General features: G+C 44.7%; 1 protein-coding gene across 1 annotated transcript in view; it reads right to left on the bottom strand.

The window, feature by feature from the left end:
* Nucleotides 1-18649, bottom strand: part of LOC108159287 (matrix metalloproteinase-2) — a 77169-nt gene extending 58520 nt beyond the window's left edge. The window contains exons 1-3 of the mRNA XM_017292449.2: nucleotides 17292-18649; nucleotides 1598-1699; nucleotides 1230-1432 (exon numbers count right to left, since the gene is read on the bottom strand). Coding sequence (XP_017147938.2) covers nucleotides 1230-1432; nucleotides 1598-1699; nucleotides 17292-17495 — 509 coding nt within the window. The 5' untranslated portion in view covers nucleotides 17496-18649. The remainder of the gene's footprint in view (nucleotides 1-1229; nucleotides 1433-1597; nucleotides 1700-17291) is intronic.
* Nucleotides 18650-22627: the final 3978 nt, after the last annotated feature.

Raw genomic sequence — 22627 nt, 5'->3', positions numbered from 1 at the left:
CCGACCCCATAAAGTATATATATTCTTGATCAGCATCAATAGCCGAGTCGATTGAGCCCTGTCTGTCTGTCCGTCTGTCTGTCCGTCCGTCCGTCCGTCCGTCCGTCCGTCCGTCCGTCCGTCCGTCCGTCCGTCCGTCCCCTTCAGCGCCTAGTGCTCAAAGACTATAAGAGCTAGAGCAACGATGTTTTGGATCCAGACGTCTGTGATATGTCACTGCTACAAAAATATTTCAAAACTTCGCCCCGCCCACTTCCGCCCCCACAAAGGACGAAAATCTGTGGCATCCACATTTTTAAAGATACGATAAAACCAAAAACGCAGAATCGGTGAGGATGACCATATCTTCTACAGTGCAAAATCTGAACCAGATCGTATAATGATTATAGCCAGAATCAAGAAAACAATTTCATTCTTTCTCGCTCTGTCTCTCTCTAACACACAGGTTTCATGGTCGGTTTTGTCAATTGCAAAATATGAGTTCAAGGATCTCAGAACCTATAAGAGCCAGAGCAACCAAATTTGGTATCCACACTCCTGTGATATCGGACCTTGACCGTTTCATGTCCAAATTTCGCCACACCCCCTTCCGCCCCCGCAAAGGACGAAAATCTGGGGCATCCACAAATCTCAGAGACTATTAAGGCTAGAGTAACCAAATTTGGTATCCGCACTTCTGTTAGATCTCACTATAAAACGTATATCTCAGAATTTCGCCCCACCCTTTTCCGCCCCCACAAAGGACGAAAATCTGTTGCATCCACAATATTGCACATTCGAGAAAACTAAAAACGCAGAATCATAGATAATGACCATATCTATCAGATTGCTGAATCTGGATCAGATCAGATAATTTTTATAGCCAAAAGGAACAAATCAATTTGCAGTGGCTACGCAGCCACCGACGTCACGCTCAGACTGATTTTCTGTCTCTCTCTTTGTCGTGTCGTTTAATATTAGCGGCGTCTGCCGGAGGAGAGCCGTACTGACTTAGTATCGGGTATAAATTTAGAGTTGCGGTCTCCGCAGCAACTCACAACGTTCCCCCTCGTTTTATTTCGGTTTAAGTTAAGGGAGTTTTTGTAATATTTATTAAAATTTAAACGAATTTAAGAACAAAATTAATGGTGGATCTATGGATCGGATTATAATTTAAGCACAAATTAACATGTAATTTTGGGCTGATTTTGCATTTGTTTGTAAATAGTATAAAGACGACTGTGACTCACCTCCATGTTAGATCCGTTTTGGACCATTTGGGTCCTTGGAGAACGTAGCGCCGCACACGTATACTAATGCCACTGTCATGATCCAGATTGTCGGGAGAGAAATTATACGCGTACCTCTTGTCGCCCACACCGCAGCGGGGCTGCTGTATTAGCCTGGCCGTAGCCTCGTCGATTTCGCCCGTAACTGGAATGTTGCCAAAAAACTGCCGCCACCGTCGCCACCGTCGCCACAGGAGTAGACACAAGTTGTGCGATTGTTTGGATAGAGGTAGAAGGTAGGCGGGTAGGCGGGCAGGCGGGCAGGCAGCAGTGGCAAGTAGAACAGTAATGTTGCTCGTATAATGGACAGGGGGAGGGTGTGCACATACCTGGAGACTCCGTACTGCATCTACCAGCTGCTCCGCGGTGCGCAGGGCTCCCGTTTCCAGGTCCGACTTGGGCAGATAATCAAACTGCATGAGGTAATTGTACTGTAAGGAGAACGGAGGATAGGACAGGTTGGTGTAGATGCTTAGATGGATAGATACATTAGGGAAGTGTGCCAAAGGCAGACCGAGCACTAGTGTCTCAGCGGCAACAACAATGCAGATGTCTGGCCATATGGCCGGTTTTGTGAGCCAAACTGTTTGTCGTTTGCAAATGGTACAGAAGGGGGGAAAAAAAAAACAAATACCCCCCCGGCCAATGGAAAAACGCCTACCAAAAACGAGAAGAAAAACTTTTTGCATAAAGTTAATGATAAAAGCAACGCCAGATACAGCAGCAACAAAAAAACTTTAACATTAATAAGCCAAAAAGTATGCCACAGGAAAATGCCGATGGAAAGAGTAAGAGGCAGAGGCAGAGCGTGGGCGAGTGCCCTTCTGGGGCACTTTCTTATCTGTTGGACTTTAAATATACGCTGTAGGGGCTTGGCAGTCGACCCCACGATCAACGGATCGCAGAAGTAGCTCTTTCTCTGTTGGAGATACAGTGGAAGAGAGGGAGAGGGCCTTTTCTGTGAGGAGACAGCAATAGAGTTAGAGGTACGAGATTACACTCGTACTATTGGATTCTAGCTATACGATTTGTAGTCTTTGTTATTATGATTTCTCTTTTGAGAATTATGCTGTTATCGAATCAATAAATTCAACGAGAAAAACCTTCGGCCATCCCTTGGGGGATTATATTCTCTCTCACATATGGCTTATCTGCATATGTATTGGGCCACAGTCGCATAACTGTAAACTGTGACACTAGAAAATACAAAACACAAATAGAACTCGACTCCACTCGATTCGACTCGATTCGACTCGATTCCCTGGCCATATGTGTTGTGCGCTGCCTCTCGATTTACATATTTTTGTCCATTGCGTGCGGGCTTGTACACTCTGTATTTATTCACCAGCCGAAACACACCACCTCCCAATCGTGTAGCTCCCCTTCTCTCTGGGAGCCGGGGGGGGGGGGGGGGGGGGGGGGGGGGGGGGGGGGGGGGGGACAACAACTTGACACATACACCAGCAAATTACGTGACCTGCAAATTAAATTTTCCACTCTTCACATTCTCCCCCGCACAGATGAGAAAATTGTCACACTCACGCCATTTTCCCGACTCCATGATGGACAAAATATTCGATTTTTGGCTTACTTGTTATTGTCAGTCGATTCCCCAGAAGAAAGCAAACTTTTGAATCGACCAAACGATTTGCAAATTTCATGAAAAGAATCGTTAGCCAATATTCCGGGCAGGGAAGAGCCCAGGAATATGAATGGGTGCCATTCTTATATGTATGTACATATATGTAAGCGAGTACGTGATGTGTGGGGGGGCGATTATGTAGTTGAGATTTATCGACCTGATGAATGGCTTATCCACTTTTGGGTTTCATCGTTTGAATCTGCTGAAAACTTGTCTGCTCCGTCCCGTGCTCGTGCTCGTTCTCGTGTGTGGCATTCGAAAGTTAAAAGTTTTTCGGCCAACGTAAATGGAAATTATTTCAGTGGAAAAACCGCGTTGCAAAATGATGGTAAATAATGCAAGAAGCACATCGGAACTTCCGCAAAAATGTCCACCCTGATAACAAAAACATTAAAAAATATTTCTTTACCGATATTACTTTCTAAATTGATTCAACTAATTTAACTTAATTGACAGGCAATTTCATTAACTTTTATGTGAAAGAAGATGAAACATTTTGGAAAATATCCTTAAAACTTTAATTTCGATTTTTGTTACCTATTTACTATTCAAATATTCAAAACGCCAGAATGGAAGAATGCTGTGGTAAGAGGGAGATAAGCATATTACAGTGCTCGCATCTAACGGGATCAGTTATCTTTTGCTTATTTTCTCTTTCTTTTCGCAAAGAGAGCTTAACGGAGTCGTAAGAGAGTTTAAGCTTTTGCTGCGCTCATAATCAAATTATGCAAGGTGGTGGACCCACCGCCCAGGCCTCTCCCCGAAGGTGCTGCAATAGACAGGATCTGGAAGCCTATCAGCGATGCTGCGAGAGCGCTGCTAACAGTGCTCTGCCCGCTGTCCGCTGCCGATAAGCGCTGCCAGCAGCCAAGCTTCCCGACACACAGCCGATCATGTCGATCGAAGCTATAGCTTCGGCAAAAGCCACACTCGAAAGCTCTACTCAAGATGAAATTATACAAGTCGGTCGGGCACTGCACAACGGAGAGCGCTTTGGCGCCGTGTTTGAGGAGAGAGAGAGAGAGAGAGAGAAGAAAGACGTGTGATGTTGTACTGGGCAAAATTATATCCGAAAAGAGAGCACGTTGCTGCTTACAGCTTACAGTTTTTTACTCTTTTACGATTGTTCCAAGAAACGGTTAAACACTGAAGCACTGAGAGCGAGCTCAGCCTTGGGTTCGTCCCAGGACGCGATGCAATTGAATTCACTTCATTTTTTTAGCTCTTTTGTGCGGGTGGGTGGATTTTGTGGGAGTCGTGGGAGCGTTGTATAACGCTTAAGCGTAACACTCAACGCCCAGCACCAGGACATCTTCTGCGCTGGAAATGAAGCTTATCAAGTGACTTTCTTTCAACATCGAGATGTACAAATAGTTTATTTTTATTTTTTTATTTGATGGCCATTGTTGTTGCCGTTGCTGTAGCCGTTTCCGTTGTTAGTCCTTGGGGCCAGTGGCAACCTTTGCAGTGCTTCTTGGTGCGCTTTGCGCTTTACGTTTTGCATTTTATTTGTTATTTTACTAAACCATTACTCGCTTTGACGATGTAACCCTCACAGCATGGAAGCCACAGCAGAAGAGGAAGGGGCAGCAATGGAAATAAACCTGACACCGAGTCCAGTGCAGACGTATCCCACAGGTACACAGACATAGAAGTACGGGATCGGGGTACGTACGTATGTGGCACAGATTGCAGTGGCAAATGTGCGTCACAGACAAGCAAAAAGTTATAACCCACTCCCTTATGGGCTGTCACGTTGCTGGGAGTGCGTCAGCAGCAGCAGCAGCAGCAGCAGAAGAGTCTCTACGTAACGCAAAGTAAAACGTAAGAAATCCCCCAACACAACGCACACAACAAATTGAAATTCATATAACGTGCCCCCGGCCGAGCCATGCCGCATGCCCCCGGCCATGGATCAGCATGGGTTCCAATACTGCCTTGTGGGGTCTCTCTCTCTCCCTCCCTTTTAGCTACACGAAAACAATATCAATTAAAAGATATGTGTGTTGAAATGCAAAAACCAAATCGATGTGGGGCAGGGGCAGGGGCAGGGGCAGGGTAAACGCACGATGTATAATGTGGCATATAGCGGAAGCCGAGTGTCTGTCTGTCGCATAGAGAGAGAGCGACGCATAAAGTTTCTTAATGAATGGAAGAGAGCCGAAGATTGGCAAAAGGCACTCCACTTGTACACTGAAAGAAATTAGCATATAATGCATTCCAAGATATTCTTGGGGTTCTTCTGTACTTTGATCTATTTTTCGCTCACTGTATTGGCAATTTGGCTAATCGAAGACTCTGCCGGCTATAAATATATCTCTTAGGCAAGGTGTGCCCCCAGCCGCCTGATGATCACGATGATGGCCCAAACATTTTACGACCACGAATAAACTACAATTCAAAGTTATGAATGAGTGAATGAATGAATGGCTGGATGAGTGCGTCGAGTGCTTGCACAGGTCCCCATCGCCCCCCCATGGCCCCTCCTTTCCACCTGGGTGGTGGCCAGGGCCAGTGGCAATCATTTATGCATTGGCCTTTGCGTTTTTAATGGGAAACGCTGTTGGCCAAAGCTACGTGTTTGAAAATCCGAAAGAAGTGCGGGGGGGGGAAACACAGTCCCAGTCACAGCCACAGCCCAGTTGTCGTACGTGGCCAAGCCATGATTCCGACTAATAGAAAAATAGAAAAGCTGGGAAAAAAACTGGACAAAAAAATGGAAAATGTTTCGCAAACAGAGCGGAGAGTGCAGCTCCGAGGCGGGATGGTGGTGCTGGGGATGGGGTATGAAAAACAATAACAGTAAAACATGGCTACGTGAGTATTTGTCGTGTAAACAAAATCATCTTATCAAAATATAATAACAGAAACCAATAACGGGAGAAACAATTGAGAAAAGTGCGAGTGCCGCCCGACGAGAAAGAGGTTACGGGTTACGGGTTACGGGCTGAAAGAAAGTACATATTGTATATTGTATATTGCTTTTATCGGCCACTCTGAGACCCCTCCTCTACCCCCCTGCCACACACACTCTTTCCCTAATTGTTTTTGGGGCTTAATTTCGTTAAGTTTTTCCTGTGGCACTAGGAAAAAGTTCTCGGCCTTCGGTGAAAGTGTGAAAGTAAATTGAACGATAAACAAGGGCGATATGTCTATTATTTTATTGGATTATAATCACAATTAAGCAGGTAGGTGGGGCATGCCACATAAAAGGGAAAACAAAGACAAGACAAGCCTCAGAGCTGTAGATACCCTCCTTACAGGCAATGTAAATATCCGTTTGCTTAGGGGAAATCTGTACCACACTCAGAGGAAAAGAAACACAAACAGATTTAAGTTAAATATTCGTGGTTTTTCTTTTGCTTTAATGTCTTAACAAAACTTTAAAATAAATATAATATTTTAAATTTGTAGAAAATATATTTAATTTAAATGTGAAATATAAATTATATTTCCATGAAATAAATATATTAATTAATATCAAATTATCAAACATTTTTCCTAGTGTACCATCATTGTATGGATTTGCCATTCGTTGCTCTGACACCTTCATAAATTTATTCCTTCCTTTGCAGTATTTTTCCATTCCCAAAGTCCTGATAGTCCCCTTGCAAGGAATCCTTAGTTAATTACTAAAACTGGTGGACCCACCCTAAGGTATTGGAAAATCCTCAGTTAATCAAGAGTTTAGGACCCGCACAAACAAATCAAATTGGTTTATCTCCCAGCCATAATTCTCTGCTCCACATGCGGCAGAGGGCTAATAAAAATGAAGGCGACCGAAGGACCGACCGACCGACCGACCGACCCGACCCGACCACCGGGCAAATGTCCTCCTGGGGTTCGGCAAACAAACCTATAAAAATGACAAGCAACTGCAACCAACGAGGGCATCCATCTAAGCCGCACACACACAATTTCCTTTCCACATGTGGCACACAGAGAAGTGGCAACAAATTCTGGGCAAATGCGCAAAAAGGAAAAACACTCGCCATCCCAAATGCAGCATCAGGCGGCAGGCAGCATGCGGCAGCAGGATGTAAAGCAAACCACAAAGAGCATAAAATTGGGGCCAAGTTGACAGGATATGGGACCTTGATGGGGTCTCCTGCCTGAATGCCTGAATGCCTGAATGCCTGAATGCCTCGCACAACAACAGGTACTCCTCCGTATGCGTCTGCCCTCCAACACCCGCCTCGAGAGTAATTGATGGCACAAACACGTCAACAACTGCAACTGCAGAGGAAAGTAGAGGGAAAATTTCAAGGAAATTAATGTGTAAATGTATTTCTAATGCAAACTGCTAAGGAAAACACTAATCCAAGGTCAGTAATTGCAAAACTTGTTGGACAAAAGCCACAAAATTGTTCGAGAATTAACAGGAAACGGGGCAAACACCTGTAGAGCCAGAAAATTGACAAAATTCGAATGGAAAATAAATTGCATTGAGGCGGTGATTAGAAAGCTGGGAAAGCGAGTACCAAAAAGGCGTAAAATGCCAAAATATGCAATGCAATAGCCCAGGAAATGGGATCCTTTCGTGACCTTTGCGGGCTCTGGTGCTTCCTGGTGCTGGAAAGCAGCAAAACGGCGGACATTTTAAAGGTAAACACTAGCAGATATCCTCACAGAAAGTCCAGTCTACTGGACATCCTCTTGATGGACTTTTTCCTTCGTAATTCAATTTGGAGTATTTCGAACCCAGAGCATTTCCATTTCGATTACCATTTCCATGCATTTCCTGTGGCTGTCTCATAAAATTCTTGAAATGCTTGAGAAAACACGTGCCACTCCCGCACACACACACACACATCTGGTGGCAGCACAAATTTATAGACTAGAAATTTTGCAATAAAAAGGTCTCTCGCGTCGCGTTGGACAACAAACTGAATGTTTCTGAGGAGGACAGGTCCCGCCCTCAATCGGCGAACATTTAATAAAAGACGGGGCACACGGACACACGGGCACACAGCAGGGGGAGTGACAGGCGAGCGAAGAGATGGAAGAGATGGTTAAATTAATTGAAATCAACATTGATTAATGTGGGATAAGGAACAGAAACAGAGACCAGCGAAGCCAAAGAAAGGCGGCGGCCCTGGGCCATCGGAAGGCTTGCGGAGGGGTTGCGCCTCCAATGAATGGACCTCCGGACCGCTCTGCAACACGCAACGTTCGGTCCGTGGCACTGACGCTGACACTGCCACAAGTTCCCCGTCTTTCGTTGCACTTTAATTAGACCGCAGAACGAACGTAAATTGCAGGATGGCGGCTCCCACCAGAAGGGAGGTTCGAACGGTTTTTTATGGGAAAGTGATGAGATACTGGGGACTAGGGAACACGCGGCCCAGGTTGACGCATTTACTTTGTCTCACAGCGAAAGCAACAAGTCATCCTGCCGCATGCCGCACGCCTCCGTCTTTCAATCAGTCCACCCACCAGACAATCAATGGGTTCTCTTCGAACAATTTGCGTCAGTGGCAGAGATGGGAAAAATATATAGACTGTGGAAAACGGGGTAAATGGAAAACACGGACTGTGGTCGTGCAGACAAGCCTTCGAGGAGTACCCTGTTAAAGCAACAGAGAACTCACTACACTTTCAGTGATTACAGTCTGAATGAAAACTCAGGAGGAGCATTGTGATCCAGCCGATGAGACCTCGGTCCAAGGTCCCCCCCTGGGAGGCTCAGCCGTTGATTAACTCCCGCGGTGGCATTCCGCATTTCGCAATAAACAAATAAATCATTATTTACAATGCATATATACAATATTTAACGATCTGCACTCGTTCAATGCGTTCAATGACTTGACGGGTCGCGAGGCGACAGTTAAACAAACAGAAATCAGAAGTGCGGACAGATGCAAGTGCCCCTGCAACGTAGACCATATGCCACAAACAGGAACCGCTCTCACCCGATCTCGTTCTCTGTCTCTCTGGGCTGTGTCTTGCTGCAATCAGGAAATCAGTGTAGAAGGTGCTTTGGCTTAACTTTCGACATTAAGACCATTTGCAGCAGCAACAGCAGCAACCCGATTTACCCGCCTGCCCCTGCCCCTGCCCATGCCACTTCTTTGCCGCTCAAGGTATAAATTCGCTAAATAATTCAATTGATTAAGCCATATTCTCATCCATTTTATGCCCTTGTGGCTCCGTCCAGAGGGTGGAAGGGGGCGACAGAAAGTTGTTGCACTTTCAAAAGATTCTCCAGCGGGTTTTTGTCAAGGTAAACTAAAGGTATTTTTTGTAGATATTTAAATGATTTACAATCCATTGAAATTCACATTTTTAATAAAGAAATAACCTGCTCTGCTCCGCTCTGTGCTGGTTATGGTATCTAGCGATCTACCAGCTCCACTCTCCTTGGGATACCACTCTCCTGCTGCTACTAGTAGTAGATTATGTAGTAGATTCCAATTATTGTTTTTGTTTTTGCGTTCTTCTGGCTAAAAACCCGTTTCGGCTTCGTTTTGGTTTCGTTTCTGTGGCTAGTCTTTCGATGGAAATTGTGCTTCAATCGTGGGATGAGTGTAGCGAAGTGGCCAAGTGGCAAAATTCCCGCTAAATGGCCAAATGAGTTGGTCAATATTTGTGCACTTTGAACCGCAGCTTCCGAGAGAATGAGAGATAGAGAGGGGGGCAAAGGAATGTTGGTGTGAGTCAGGAGATGTTGGTCTGCCAGAAACAGGTACGGCACCTGAAGCCGAAAGGCGTTGCTCGATCTTTTGAGTGACGGCAACACGCAGCACACAGATACATGCACCTACATGCCATCTTTGGGCTTGAAGCTGAAGCTGAGGCTGAGGCTGACTCTCGTTTGGGGCAACATGCCGCCGCATAGCATAATTGATGGCACAGGCAGCATACACGCTTAAAAGGAAACTTGCTGCTCGCTGCGGCACGCTGCTGCACAAATGTGTCCCAAAAAAGGCGTTGTCATCGTTGTTGTTGTTGTTGTTGTTGCTGTTGTCATTGTTTGTGGCTGTTGCAACACATTGCAAGAATCGACATCAACATTTCGCTGGAAAAGGTCTGCCTCCTGCTGCTGCTGCATCATGTGGCATCATTAAAATCAACTCAGATTCTTGCCAAAATGTCAAAGATTTTTCATTTCCTCTCCCTTTCTCTCTCTCTCTCTCTGACGGGCCCCTGCTGTTGCTGCTGCTGCTGGGGGGGGGGCTCAACAAACTGCCGTTAGCTGCCACATACTCCCCGAAAATAAATAAATCGAAGCAGAATGGTTTTTATATACATATTTGTTCTTGTTTCTGTTGTTTTCTGCTGCCTTCTGCTGCAATCAAAAGCGCGCGTCGAAGCACGAAAATGTGATAATTAATACAAAACACAGAAAACAGAAAACAGAAAGCAGAAAAAAACACAACCCGAAAACAGAGGAAAACCGGAGGGGAAAAATGGAACGAAGGCAATGAATCTGGGTCAAATCCAATTGCTTTTTATATTTTGTTTTTGTTTATAATTCTTTTGTGCAGCAGCCGCGGCGGCAGTCGCCCTTTTTCACATTACGCGAGACCTTAGAATATATCCAACAAATTGTTCTCCCTCCCCCACTCCCACTCCCTCTTCCTTTAGAATCTTGAATCTAGAAGCTGTACATTTATTTATGCACTTCCACCGGACGTTTTTATGCCCTGTAAAGTTGTAGGGTATGTTCGCCGAGTGAAGTTGCATGCAACAGAAGGGACCTACAGGAATCCAGGAGATAGGAATACATATTTGTATATTTTTATAGATAATGGAATGATCGAATAACAAAGTCCTGTGTGAGTGCTGGGTATCGGCTGGTCGGTGCCATTCGGCTCTCTGCTTCGTATTTGTTTTGTTCGAAATTCTCTCGGATTTATTGCACTTTTATTCATTCTCTCTCTCTCTCTCCCTCCCACTCCCCTGGCTCGCGCGGAACCATTTAAAACCGTTAGCCGAAAGCCAAGGCGAACGAAAATCTGCATACAAGAGTGTCAGCGTGTGTGTGTGTGTGGGTGTGTGTGTGTGGGTGTGAATCTATTTCTGCTAATGGCTGGACGTCCGGCTGTCCCATTCTCGCCCCTCCCCACCCGTTTGTACTGTACGTATAATATCCATCCTTTTCTTGGTTGCACTTCCCAAGTGAAGTGCCGCTTGCCGCTTGCCGCTTGCCACAGATAAAGCGGAAAACTTTCCACAAGCACACACACACACACACACACAAACACACACAGAGAATAACAGTAACCGATTGTGCAATTCCGATAATGCATTATTCTTTTTTCTTTTTCTATTTTTTTTTTGTCAGCAGTCACTTCATGAATGATATGTTGTATGCCATACATACATACATACGTACATATGTATGTACAGTATGTACAGTCTGTATTGTTGCTTAAAGAACACTCTATCCTTTGAGAAATCTATCGACAAATATTTGCGGAGAGAGAGTTAAAGATATTGACGGGAAAATCACATTCATTGTTGCATTCGAAAGATTTGATTCTCACTACCATATACCATATGTACATACATATAGTAGTAAATCCTATCGATATCCATGTTATATGCGGCAGCGAGAGAGAGAAAAGGGTTTATAATTTGATTGATTCTTGGATTCCTTCCTTTAAACATCTGTATTGCCATTTTCCTCTTTTCTTTCTTAGGTTTTCATAGGTTTGTTCCCCACAAATTTGCCAGGGACTTCACCTAAGCAGATAGATAGCAACATCAAGCGCTGCCACCTCTCTTGGCCCTTGCTGGCATGAATCATTGTCATTCGTAGCCCAAAAAATTGTGCAACCACGAGTGTATTCGCATTCGCATTCGCATTCGTGATGACTGAGATTGCTGTCCGCGTATCCGCGTGGGCTCTGGCGCTGGCGCTGGCACGGAATAGAGGAAGAGAGGGCTATTGTGCATGCAGACCCAGTCTCAGTTGCCGTCTCTGTCTCCAGTTCCCGTGTGCAGACTGTCAAAATGTTGCATGCACAACAAATGTCTCATATTTGAGTACGCGACACCATAATGATGGGGATACCGAAAGTGCATAAAACAGCGAGAAGAGAGAATACAGAGAGAGAGGAAAATCAGCATAAATGCATCAATCATACGCTGCGTGGGTTGCCCAGACGATGCCACACCACGATTCCTCTCCTGTCCCGCTTTCTTTTTTTTGCTGCCACAATGACATTAAAAATCAATCAATGGCACATAAAAATTAATGAAATATACTATAAATACAACAAGCAACAATAATGATAATGAGAACGCGAGTCTGTCTGGGATTTTGTTGGGGGCTTATCTGGGGCTGTCCGCTGAGTGTTTCCTCTGGGGCCTGTGGAAATGCTGCTGCTGTTATCAGCTTTTAATTAAGAATATGAATCGTGTACATAAACAAACGACAATGCTTCCTATTTACTTCGATTTGCTGGTTTAGATGAAACCAGCACGTTTCCATGGAGATACCACGTGCCCGAGGGGTATACACGTCACACAGGGAACGTGCTGACCGCTACAAATCTAGGGAAATCTCTCCATCTCTCTGCCACTTACAGGATAATAGCCGACTCGATTTCATCTGGTTTTTACCTGCTTTTTCCAGCACTATTCATTGGTATTCGCGGCGGGGTTTTTGTGCATTCCGCGCACTCTTTTGGCCAATGCAAATTGGGAATTATTTGTTCTTGTGCTCGGCTCGAAAATATTTCCGCTCTTTGAATTTCAATGCGTGGCAACAACAGCGGTACAGCCGCACAGCGGCACACACAATTCCAGCTACGACTGCTGGCTGGTTTTTCATTTTGCTGCCACTGCTGCAGCTGCCGCTAAAAAGGATGCAGGATTTTTCTATGGCCCAATGCAGTTGCCTACGTGACACAATTAAAAAAATAAATAGAAAATAAAACTCCACTTTATCCATACACTTTCCAGGGAGCCGGAGGAAGGAAGGGTATTCTGATTATTGTCATGGCTCTGGCACAAAAAACACTCTGAATCACAATCCAAATATAGTCGCCATATGGCTAAGCGATGGGATCTGCAAGGGTATCTAACGCTTCGCCCACCTCTGCCACCTCGGCCACCTCTGCCACCTCTGCCACATCGTCGCTTGTTTTGTATGGAAAGCGAAATTTAATAAAAATTAAAATACAAAAAATAAAAAGCTCTTCTGACGACAGGTAAAAACATGCATCCTGTTGCATGGCTGACCAGAAAAGTCCTTTGATTAAAGTTGTTGCTGTTGTTGTGGTTGGCTTGGGAAAAGTGGTTTACCCTTTTGAAAAATGCTCTAATTAGGAAAAGGGATGTCCGAATAATAGACGTTAAATTGGAGTTTTATAACAAAAACACAAGAAGAACATAATTTCCTAGAGAATATAAATAAGATTATACAAAATTATGTATAATGCTAGGAATAATTATTTATTTATATTTCTTGCCAAAAAAACAAACAACACAAAACATACCACAAAAGATGAGTCAAGGATATTGTTAATTTTATTAATAATTATGTTAATTATATGCTAAATGTTAAACAAAAGCCAAATCGTATTAAATTATTAGTCACAAATTGGTAGCTGGGGGGGGGTTTTGGGATTTCCTGCTCTCCAATCGAATCCGAGTCTCATTAACGCATGGGGCACACACACACACACACAGAGTTGTGTCAAGCGGTATTTGTCACTGGGATAAACAGATAAACAGATTGTCATTATTTGTACACCTCTGGCTGACTGACAGACAAATTACTTGTGCCTTAAAATAATGTTAATTTATTCGAAAGCAAACAGTCAGCACTCTCCCAACGGAAATATCTTTTATTGTAATTGATAATCACGTTAATGTGCTACTCAATTTATTAATGCCTTACACCCGTACTGCTGCCCCTGTCGCTGCCCCTGTCTCTGTTGCAACAGTGAATCAGCAGCATTTTGAGTTAATTAATAACAGCACATTTAATCTGTTCCAAGTCTCGGGGAGCTGCCACTCTTTTCCTGTCTCTGATTATGGCATATGGAGTTGACATTTATACGAATAACTACACGATCAGATCTCTCTCTCTTCCCACTTTATGACTGTCCGCCTGGTGCATTCAACTGGCGCTCGAAGAACTGTCGCATAAGCCCTATTTAAGTGGCATGCTCTTACGAATTGTGTTTTTGAGTGCTGCCCATAAAACCGATCGAATTGGAACTTCTGCCTGGCTCCGCCTACCAGGAAGCCATAAAACAATCAACGAAAATTCACTCGAATGCGGCATCAACTGCATTAATTGCATTCCCAAAGAGAAGGAGGCGGAGGCGGAGGAGGAGGCGGATGAGGGATGTGAGGGAATTATGGAGGAACTGAGGAACTGCCGTCGATTCTGACACTTTTGTAGGCCCCCTGACAATGGAGCCATTAAATATGAGTAATGCGGGGAATGTTTACGAATAATTTCAATACTGTTTATGGTTTTCCATTTTTGGGTAAATGGGAACGGGATTGGGATTGACCGGCAGGCACACTCCTCTCCGAGATGTCTCTGAATAATAGTCTCTTAAATTCAAAGAACTTTTTGATAATCTCTCTATAAAAATATCAACATTAAATAATACATTTCACACTTCCACAAAGATTACATTCAACAGAATTTTATGAGCATTGATAAGAATGCAAGCACGGTGTTGGAATAAATAATTTCAAGATTTTGAATCTTTTTTCAACAGAAAAAATATATGTACTTTGTTTTCCAATGAAAAGACCAAAGAATTCCTTATTAATAGCTTCGATCATCAAAAATTCTCTGGCAGAGGAATAGCATCCACCTGTTCAACCGATTGCATATTCCGTTCCATCTGAGATCTGGCTCTGCTCTACATATAGGAAACCCTCCCACGCATACAAAAATCAACAATAATTGATGTATGCATAAGTACAAAATACAAAATATAAAAGTTTGGCTGTCCACAAGAGTCTGTTGATGACAAGACGACTTCCTTGTGGAGTTTCCTGCTCCATTTCCATTTCTATGAGTTTTGCCAATTATAATTTTGCGAAAACTTGAAAGCAAATTTGCAACAGTTTGTTAGGGCTCCCCCCCTGCCCCTCCGCTGTTTTGTGGCAGTGTCTCAGTGTCAGTGGCAGCAAGACATCCATACATACATACATACATACATATAGAACTAAAGTGCGTGTGGATATGCAAATGTGTATTTTATGGTCGACTCGTGTGGGCAGAGAGAGAGAGAGAGAGAGAGATAAAGCTAACTTCACTTTCTAGTACAGTATTTTCCGGACAACTTCCGCTGGGGCATGCAGCAATGCCGTGACCCTGCTGCACCCCGCTTGTCTTTTGCCACTCGTTTTCATCATTTCATTTGATTACACGCCACTCATAAGCGCGACAGCGACAGCGACAGCGACAGCGACTGTGACTGTGACTCTGACTGTCACTGCGACTGCCAGTGCGTGAGTGTATGCGGACAATTCGTTGGCAGTGTGTGTGTGTGTGTATTGGTGCGTTTATTGAACCGAGAGGCTACGGCGCATACGGCAGCGCCTAGCTGGCGACGGCGACACATAGCCGCCAGACGTCGTGTTCTCAGTTTCACTCTCTTTTTTCGCTCTCTCTATACATACGCCTCCTCCATACAATGCTCCATATATGTACATATGTCGCTGCATATACCCGGTATGTATGTATGTGTGTGTGCTGCATATAACCCTCTTTATATGCCACATATGTTTGCACATCCCACCATTGAAGCGGCGGCTGGGACATCCATCCATTGGCTTCGATGTCCTTACTAAATAAACAATATGCGGGCACCAGACGGAGGAGGTCGAGCTCTCCCTAGCATTTCTCCCGCTTTCTTTACATCTATTTATTCTCTGCCTTCCAATTACCATTTTCGCACTTTAATAAATGCCAACTTTCGAACCGACTGCCTCGAATACGTAAACAGTAGTTCCACATCCTGTCCGCCCAGGCCTCTGTCTGGTGCCCCTGCTGCTGACTCATCGGCGAGGAGTTCAACGTCCTGGCGCGCCTTTAAGAACTTGCCCCGGCGACTCCTTGGCACACCACACACAAAATGTGGCAGGCAGGCAGGCAGGCAGGCAGGCAGGAACGAACGGGCGAGCGAAAGAAAGAAAGGAAGGAAAATCCAAGAATAAATTGCTCATATTTTGTTATTTTGATTAAAAAGGCGCCCGCGCTCATTAACTCTATCCACACACAAGACTTCAAGCAAATGTCCTATCGTGGAGCCACATGCTCGTGCATCGAGGGCCACTGGGATGCAGGCCCCGCCGAAACAATAAGCGTGCATTGTGCTTGGGGATGGGGGCCTCCACACACTCGCCACCAGACTGGGGATCGGACGGTAGAGGCTGGATCGGATAGGGGATCTGGCCCTCATTTCTTGTACCAAATGAGTGCACACACAGCGGACAGTGCGTTACAGTGGTGAAGTACCACTGGTCCTACAGCGAAGATGTGCATTTGCTGTACAAAATTCCCATAAGTAAACGGACAGCACAACCAACAGCAAATTGGTATTTTTTTTTGGATTAAATACCGAAAAATAGCCACAACGAATAATTTGTAAAACATTGTTGGGCGCCTTACAATTCCGGCACGCACTGTACGTGGCATGTATAGACCATTTTGGGATTTTGGGGTCAGGCCTATGAGAGGCCGCTGAGGCAGAAGCAGAAGCAGTCGGTGGGGGCACGGCGTCCGCTGCCTTTGGATTCGCCTTATCTTGATGGTGTGCCACCGCTCTGCTCGGAATATGCATATGTACATTCCGTATACGGACACGAGGGAGAGCGCGGAATGAATGAATGTCTGCCACTGCAACTGCAACTGCAACTGCCACTGGATGTGCCACTGCCACTGCAACTGCAACTGCAGCAGCAATGAGCATTTGCCTGCTCGCTGTTGCATGTTGATTGTATTCTCAGCTGTTGTGTGGCTGCTGTTGTTTCTCCTGACCTCCGGCAGCAGGCACTTCCCTCCCTCTCTTTCGCTCTCTCTCTCTTGAGTTGGGGAATTTAATTTTTGGTTTATTTTCCATGCAGATCCATAATCGTCAATTATTTATGTCACTGCACTGCGGCGATTGCAGCGGCTGTTGTTGCTGCCACGACAATGGTTGATTTTTATTAAGTTTTCCACATTCGGAATAAATATTGAATGTTTTTGCATTGATTGGGAATTGTGTCAAATGTTATTACAGCCACTCATCATTCATACGACAATTGATTGGTTTCGTTTAAGCTTTATTAAAATGGGTATTTATCCGAAAGAGAACGCTCTATGGGAAGTGGAACAAGTTCTTAAGTTTGGACTGGATCCCCTCCGTACTCGTACATGAAACACGATCCACTTGAGGTCCACTGCCCACACTCACCATAAGATCCTCGGAAATGACGCTCTTCGGCTTGCCGGCCCGCCCGCTCTGCAACTCCATGTGGTCTGCGGTGGGCGGGTGATGCTGCTTCTGCTGCTTCTCTCCTACATGCTTATGATGCTCGTGCGGCAGATCCTGGATTGAATTTGTCTGTGCAACAAAGAGAGCCAGCAGCAGCAGGCCACCGACACATGTGGAACACATTTCTTTGTCGTTTTGTTTTGTTATCTCTTTTATTTTGTTGAAAAAAAAACGTTTCACTTTACTTCACTAAATATGAGATTCACTCGCTTTTCGGAGGTCTTTTTTCGGACTGGAATTAGTTTCGGTGTTGGACTAACGATTCGTAATTGGAAATTGAAGTTTTGCCACTTTTTTGTTTGTTAATTTTTCGTTTTGACGCGACCGCGAGGGTTGACACACGCGCAGTGGCACCGGCGCCAGTGGCAGAAACAGCTGCAGAAGCAACAACGGAAGCAGCAACTAAGCGCAGTGGCAGACACAGTGGTGGAGGGGGGTATGCTTTGTTTTGTTTCGTCTTTCTGTCTCTTTCGGTTTTGTTGTGGCCAAGTTCTGCGTCTTGGACCCGCGAGTGTTCTGTTTGCTCCTTTCCAGCTGTTCTTTCCTTTTGTTCCGTTCCTGGAGCTCGTCTCGTTCCTCAGCTCTCTCTCTGCTTCTCTGTCCTTAACTCCCGCTCCTCTTTTACATATGACGCACACAATGCGTGCCTTTGGAAGGGGGCAGCGTGGAAGGAGAACCAGGGGTGCCTTGCTGGTGGCCGCCCTATTAGGAGTGTTGCTGGTGGCTGGTGTGGCGTCGCGTGGTGGGGAGCCTTGTATGTGTTGGAATAATGGATTAAATTTAAACTTTGAAAAGACACACGAGACGACGCACTATTAAATACACATTAGCTTATGCTATTCCATTCCTCCTGTCTATTGCCACAAAAACAACAAAAAAAAAACAACTAATTTGGCACGCGACGCATTTACAAAGGAGGAGGAAGCCTTTGTTGTTCGGAGCCAGCCCCGTTCCGTTCCGTTCCGATCCGATCCCGATGCGGATTCCAGTGCCGATCCGAAACCCACGCTCTCACACACGCACAAGACACGCACACGTTGACGGATGGCTTTTGTTTCCCTCACAAAAGACGATAAGTAGGCGGCGGCACTCACTGCAGCGAGAACAACGACAACATACGCCTCTCTTTCGATGCGTCTTTATTCTTGTTTCGGTATGGGTTTATTATTCCTGCCCTGCATTTAATGTAATTCTTATGTATATCAAAAAAATCGCGTTTAAATTATTTATTTCGCGTTACAGTGCGGCGGGTACCGCTCCGCGCAAACCGTCGGGAAAGAGTGACTGTGACTCTTGACTGGAAACAGCGCTGGTGGTTTGGCTGCCTGCCTGGCGGCCCCCACTCTTTCTCAATTAATCGAGCGGAGAGACAGAGTCGGAAAGAGAGAAAGAGAGAGCGTTGGAGATCAGAGACCACAGACCACAGACCAGAGAGCATGCTGTAATGCGCTGATTAACTAAGGATAAGACAGAACTCTTAGTGCAACTGTTGTAACTCTCTCTCTCTCTCTTACTCTCTCTCTGGGAGAGATTGAATCGATGTGGGTGTAAGTGGACCAGGTGTGGACTTTCCGCTCTCGCTCTGCGTGTGATCTGTTTCTCTGCCTGCACTGAAATCAAATAAGAGACTATCTGGAGGAACTCCTCACCTCAATTTAACACGCCCTGGGTGATTTTCAAACCCACTTGGAAGTCCGTAGCGGTGCGAGTCTTAACACTTTTATGCTAAGACCTGGCGCCACTTGTGGATTGCACAATGAACAGAGGCCGGAGCCCGGAGCCCGGAGCCCGAAGCACAAAGCAGATGATGGCCAATTTTGATCGCCCTGCTGCTGCGGGTTAATAATGATAATAATAATAATAATGATTGATTTGACAGTTCTTTGAATGGCCGAATAAAGCGTGTGGAGATGTACATATGAGATAATACCCAAAAAGAAGTCTGGAAGCGAACGCCAAAAGAGGATTCCAGTTGACTGGAAAGGCAGTTGTCTATCTATCTCTCTCGCACCACAAGGCGTAGGTAATCGAAAATCGTATACACTGAGGAAAACGTTACATTGTAACTCTTAAGATATCAAATTTGTCAGCTCGAAAATATTCTCCTATAATATCCAGTGGATCTTCAAATATGAATACCATTTGTTGAGTATTAACTTACCATGAATTCAAAATGATGAATGATTTTTTTCAGATATACCGTGTAGCAGTTGGATTTATGAATGAAACGACAAACCTGTTAATTGTCGACTCATCGTCGTATACGTATGTATTTCGTACTACTTACTCACACCACAATCCAATCGTTTGGGGAAACCCAATAAATAATTCATAAATATTCGATCAATATAACCTCCGTAAGCGTCTGCATATGGATATGTACATATATTTCTATATGTTTAAAATTTGATGATCATGATCAATGCCCATTTAAATTCAATTTGTTATCACTTAATCATAGCCAATCTAGAAGAGATACACGTTGATCTACTCGAACTTCAATGTATTGATGATTCGATCATAAATGTATGCATGTATAGCCCCATTTGTGTACAGTGCGTTCCATATCGGGACTGAGTTCTGTGAAACCTTTGAGAAGATGTCTTTGAATCAGATGTCTTTAATGATATATCTAGCGATAAACACCACAATCTTAACATAATTTTAGATCAGATCTATGCCTCTGAAACGCACTGTCTCTTCAGAGAAGTATCCGAAACTGTTTGCCGGCAATTTCTGTAGTTCTGTAGACAGAGGTCTTGGGTTCAAGCGCTAATTGAACACGAAATTGAATGCAAAACGGATTTTACGTATGTGTAGCTCGCTCTGCAGTTGACCCACAAAATGAGAACCAAAATAAATAAGTGACACATGGTCGAGCCCTGGGAAATACATTTGTACCTACGTAGTCGTGCTCAATACGAGTACTATGTTATCAATGTATTATCAGATCAGTCACCTCCCAAATTATTACTCAATGGACGGTGCGTTGCGCAACTTTAGCCGGAAATCGATACACCCGATGCATAAGAACTGTCCCAGAACTGTTGGTCTTTGGCTGCCAGGGTCAGGATCGTACTGGCTATCGTACCACTTCCTGCCTGGGGAAGTGGCATGCAGATACGGGATAGGCGCCGCAGCATAATAAGTGGAAGGATAGTAACTTTCGGAGTCAATGACTCAGTGGGGCGGATATCTTGTTTATTGCATTTCTCTACAAGTGCACACAAAACAGATAAGTATATACATGTATGTACATATATATACATAAGTATATATTTGTACCCCTATCTTACAGTTACAGACCGGGCCTCGCCAACCCCGAACAGGCCTCGATTCTTCGGTTCGTGACATATATCATTTATGGCAAAGTGTCGTATGGTAATGCCTCCGGGGCATATGCATCTTCTGACAGCCAGTCCGGCTGTCTGCCTGGCTGCCTGGCGGGCTTTCTGCGTGGGTGGGTGGCACGGACGTCTGACCGATATGGCGAAACGTTGTGTGTTTTCGATGTCATATGTGTAAGTAGTTCCTGCGGATGGAGTCCGTTGTGCAAGCAAAATAGTGTTTATGACTCAATTGAAACGTATGCTCAGCCCGCCCGATCTAAAATGGAAGTGGTAGCATGTACATACTCCACCGAATGGGGTGGTACACGCGATTAACATACTACCGTTTTCCAAGTGCGCAAAATCGAACACGTTCCCCCGGTGACAGACAGACAACAGGCAGGAAATCAAAGCAATTACTAATTCTGTTATAAAAAAGACAGAGACTTTCTCGCATGACGCACACGTTCGCCGTCTTTATAGCCGAAATTCATGATTGCACACAAATATGGACGAGCATGTTGCTTTATAGAGGGCATAGAGATGGCTCTGGACAGGAAATGCCAAACCAATTGACCTTCCATTCCCTTTCCCATTCAAAGTGCAGTCCGCAGTGCATCCGAAAGTGTCATGTTTGAACATGTGATTTGTCCCACTGTGCCCGATGCGGCGCCGTCTTTCCGAGTATCCGAGTAATTAATTAAAATATGCATTTAATGCACTCTGTCACAACAATTGCTCCGATGTCCATCTGCTCCGATGCATCGTGCATTGCACTCGCCTTGCCTTGCCTTGCCTTGCCTTGCCTTGCCTTGCCTTGCCTTGCCTTGCCTTGCCGTGTGTCCCTGTCCATGTCAGAGAGAGAGGCTTTCCTTGGCTGATTCTGATTCCGATTTTCCGCTCAACATGCTAATTAATCAAATTCGGCTCGTTATCGCACGGAAAGTGTCTCACGGCCGAGTGACAATTTATTGAATGCAATACATTTCAAAGGAAAACAAACCATTAATTTAAAGCAAATTTAAATTCCATATCCGATTTGCATGAGAAATTGCCAGAAATGTCTGTATGGTAGCATATTTTGGATATTAGCCAAACAGGTTGCCCGAAGACAAAAGACTGCCATCCCCCCCGATTCTTGGTCGAATTTTCAATGCTCTTCCTTGGAATACAACAGATTGTACCACCAATGCCCTTGCCATTAGCTGTGTGTTCAGTTTGACGACCACTCAAGATAATCTCACGCCTCGACACATTCGAAATTCGTTTGGAAATTTATAGCTCCTCTGCTCGCACACATTTCGCGATCTTTCTCACCTGAGAGAGACGGAGAGCAGAGCGGCTCTATGGCTGGGTGCTTTCCCCAGCGCTCGCGCGGCGGTTCGTTCCCCATTCCCCATGAGTCAACAGCCTTTGGGTTAGTGGCTGATCATCATCCAAAACGCTGACGCACATACAAAAATCAGAGAATTTTTTACCCAAGTATCTGCTGTTGGTAGTGGTTCATCACAATACGCAGAAGCCACTGGCCAGTCCCCAACAACAAAGAACCACATTCAACAAACTACATGAAAGTGGATCATGCAAATACGTATCTCTGCTGCACTGGCCGCAATATACCATAAAGAAAAGAAAAGCGGGTATTACGTTAATGAAATTTCCATATAGCAATCCAAGTTCAGTTTATCTGAAATCCAAAGAATTGAAGGAGTCATAGGGTTCTCTAGAAGTCTTCAGAGTCTAAAATTGTATATCCTGTCAGGGGTCCGAGGCTGTTGTGAATGTGAAGGTTTTTCCTATGAGACCTACATATATGATAATGCAGCATTACGGATGGTTTTTTTAGTATGGCCACTATGATGTGGGTAGAGGAATCAAAGTCTGTCGAAGTCGAACCACTAATTAACTAACAGTTCAAAAGTCGTA

The sequence above is a fragment of the Drosophila miranda genome, chromosome 3, assembly GCF_003369915.1.
Source record: "Drosophila miranda strain MSH22 chromosome 3, D.miranda_PacBio2.1, whole genome shotgun sequence".
Lineage (NCBI taxonomy): Eukaryota > Metazoa > Arthropoda > Insecta > Diptera > Drosophilidae > Drosophila > Drosophila miranda.
Note: the sequence above shows the minus strand (reverse complement) of the source record. Positions and strands in the feature narration are given on the sequence as shown.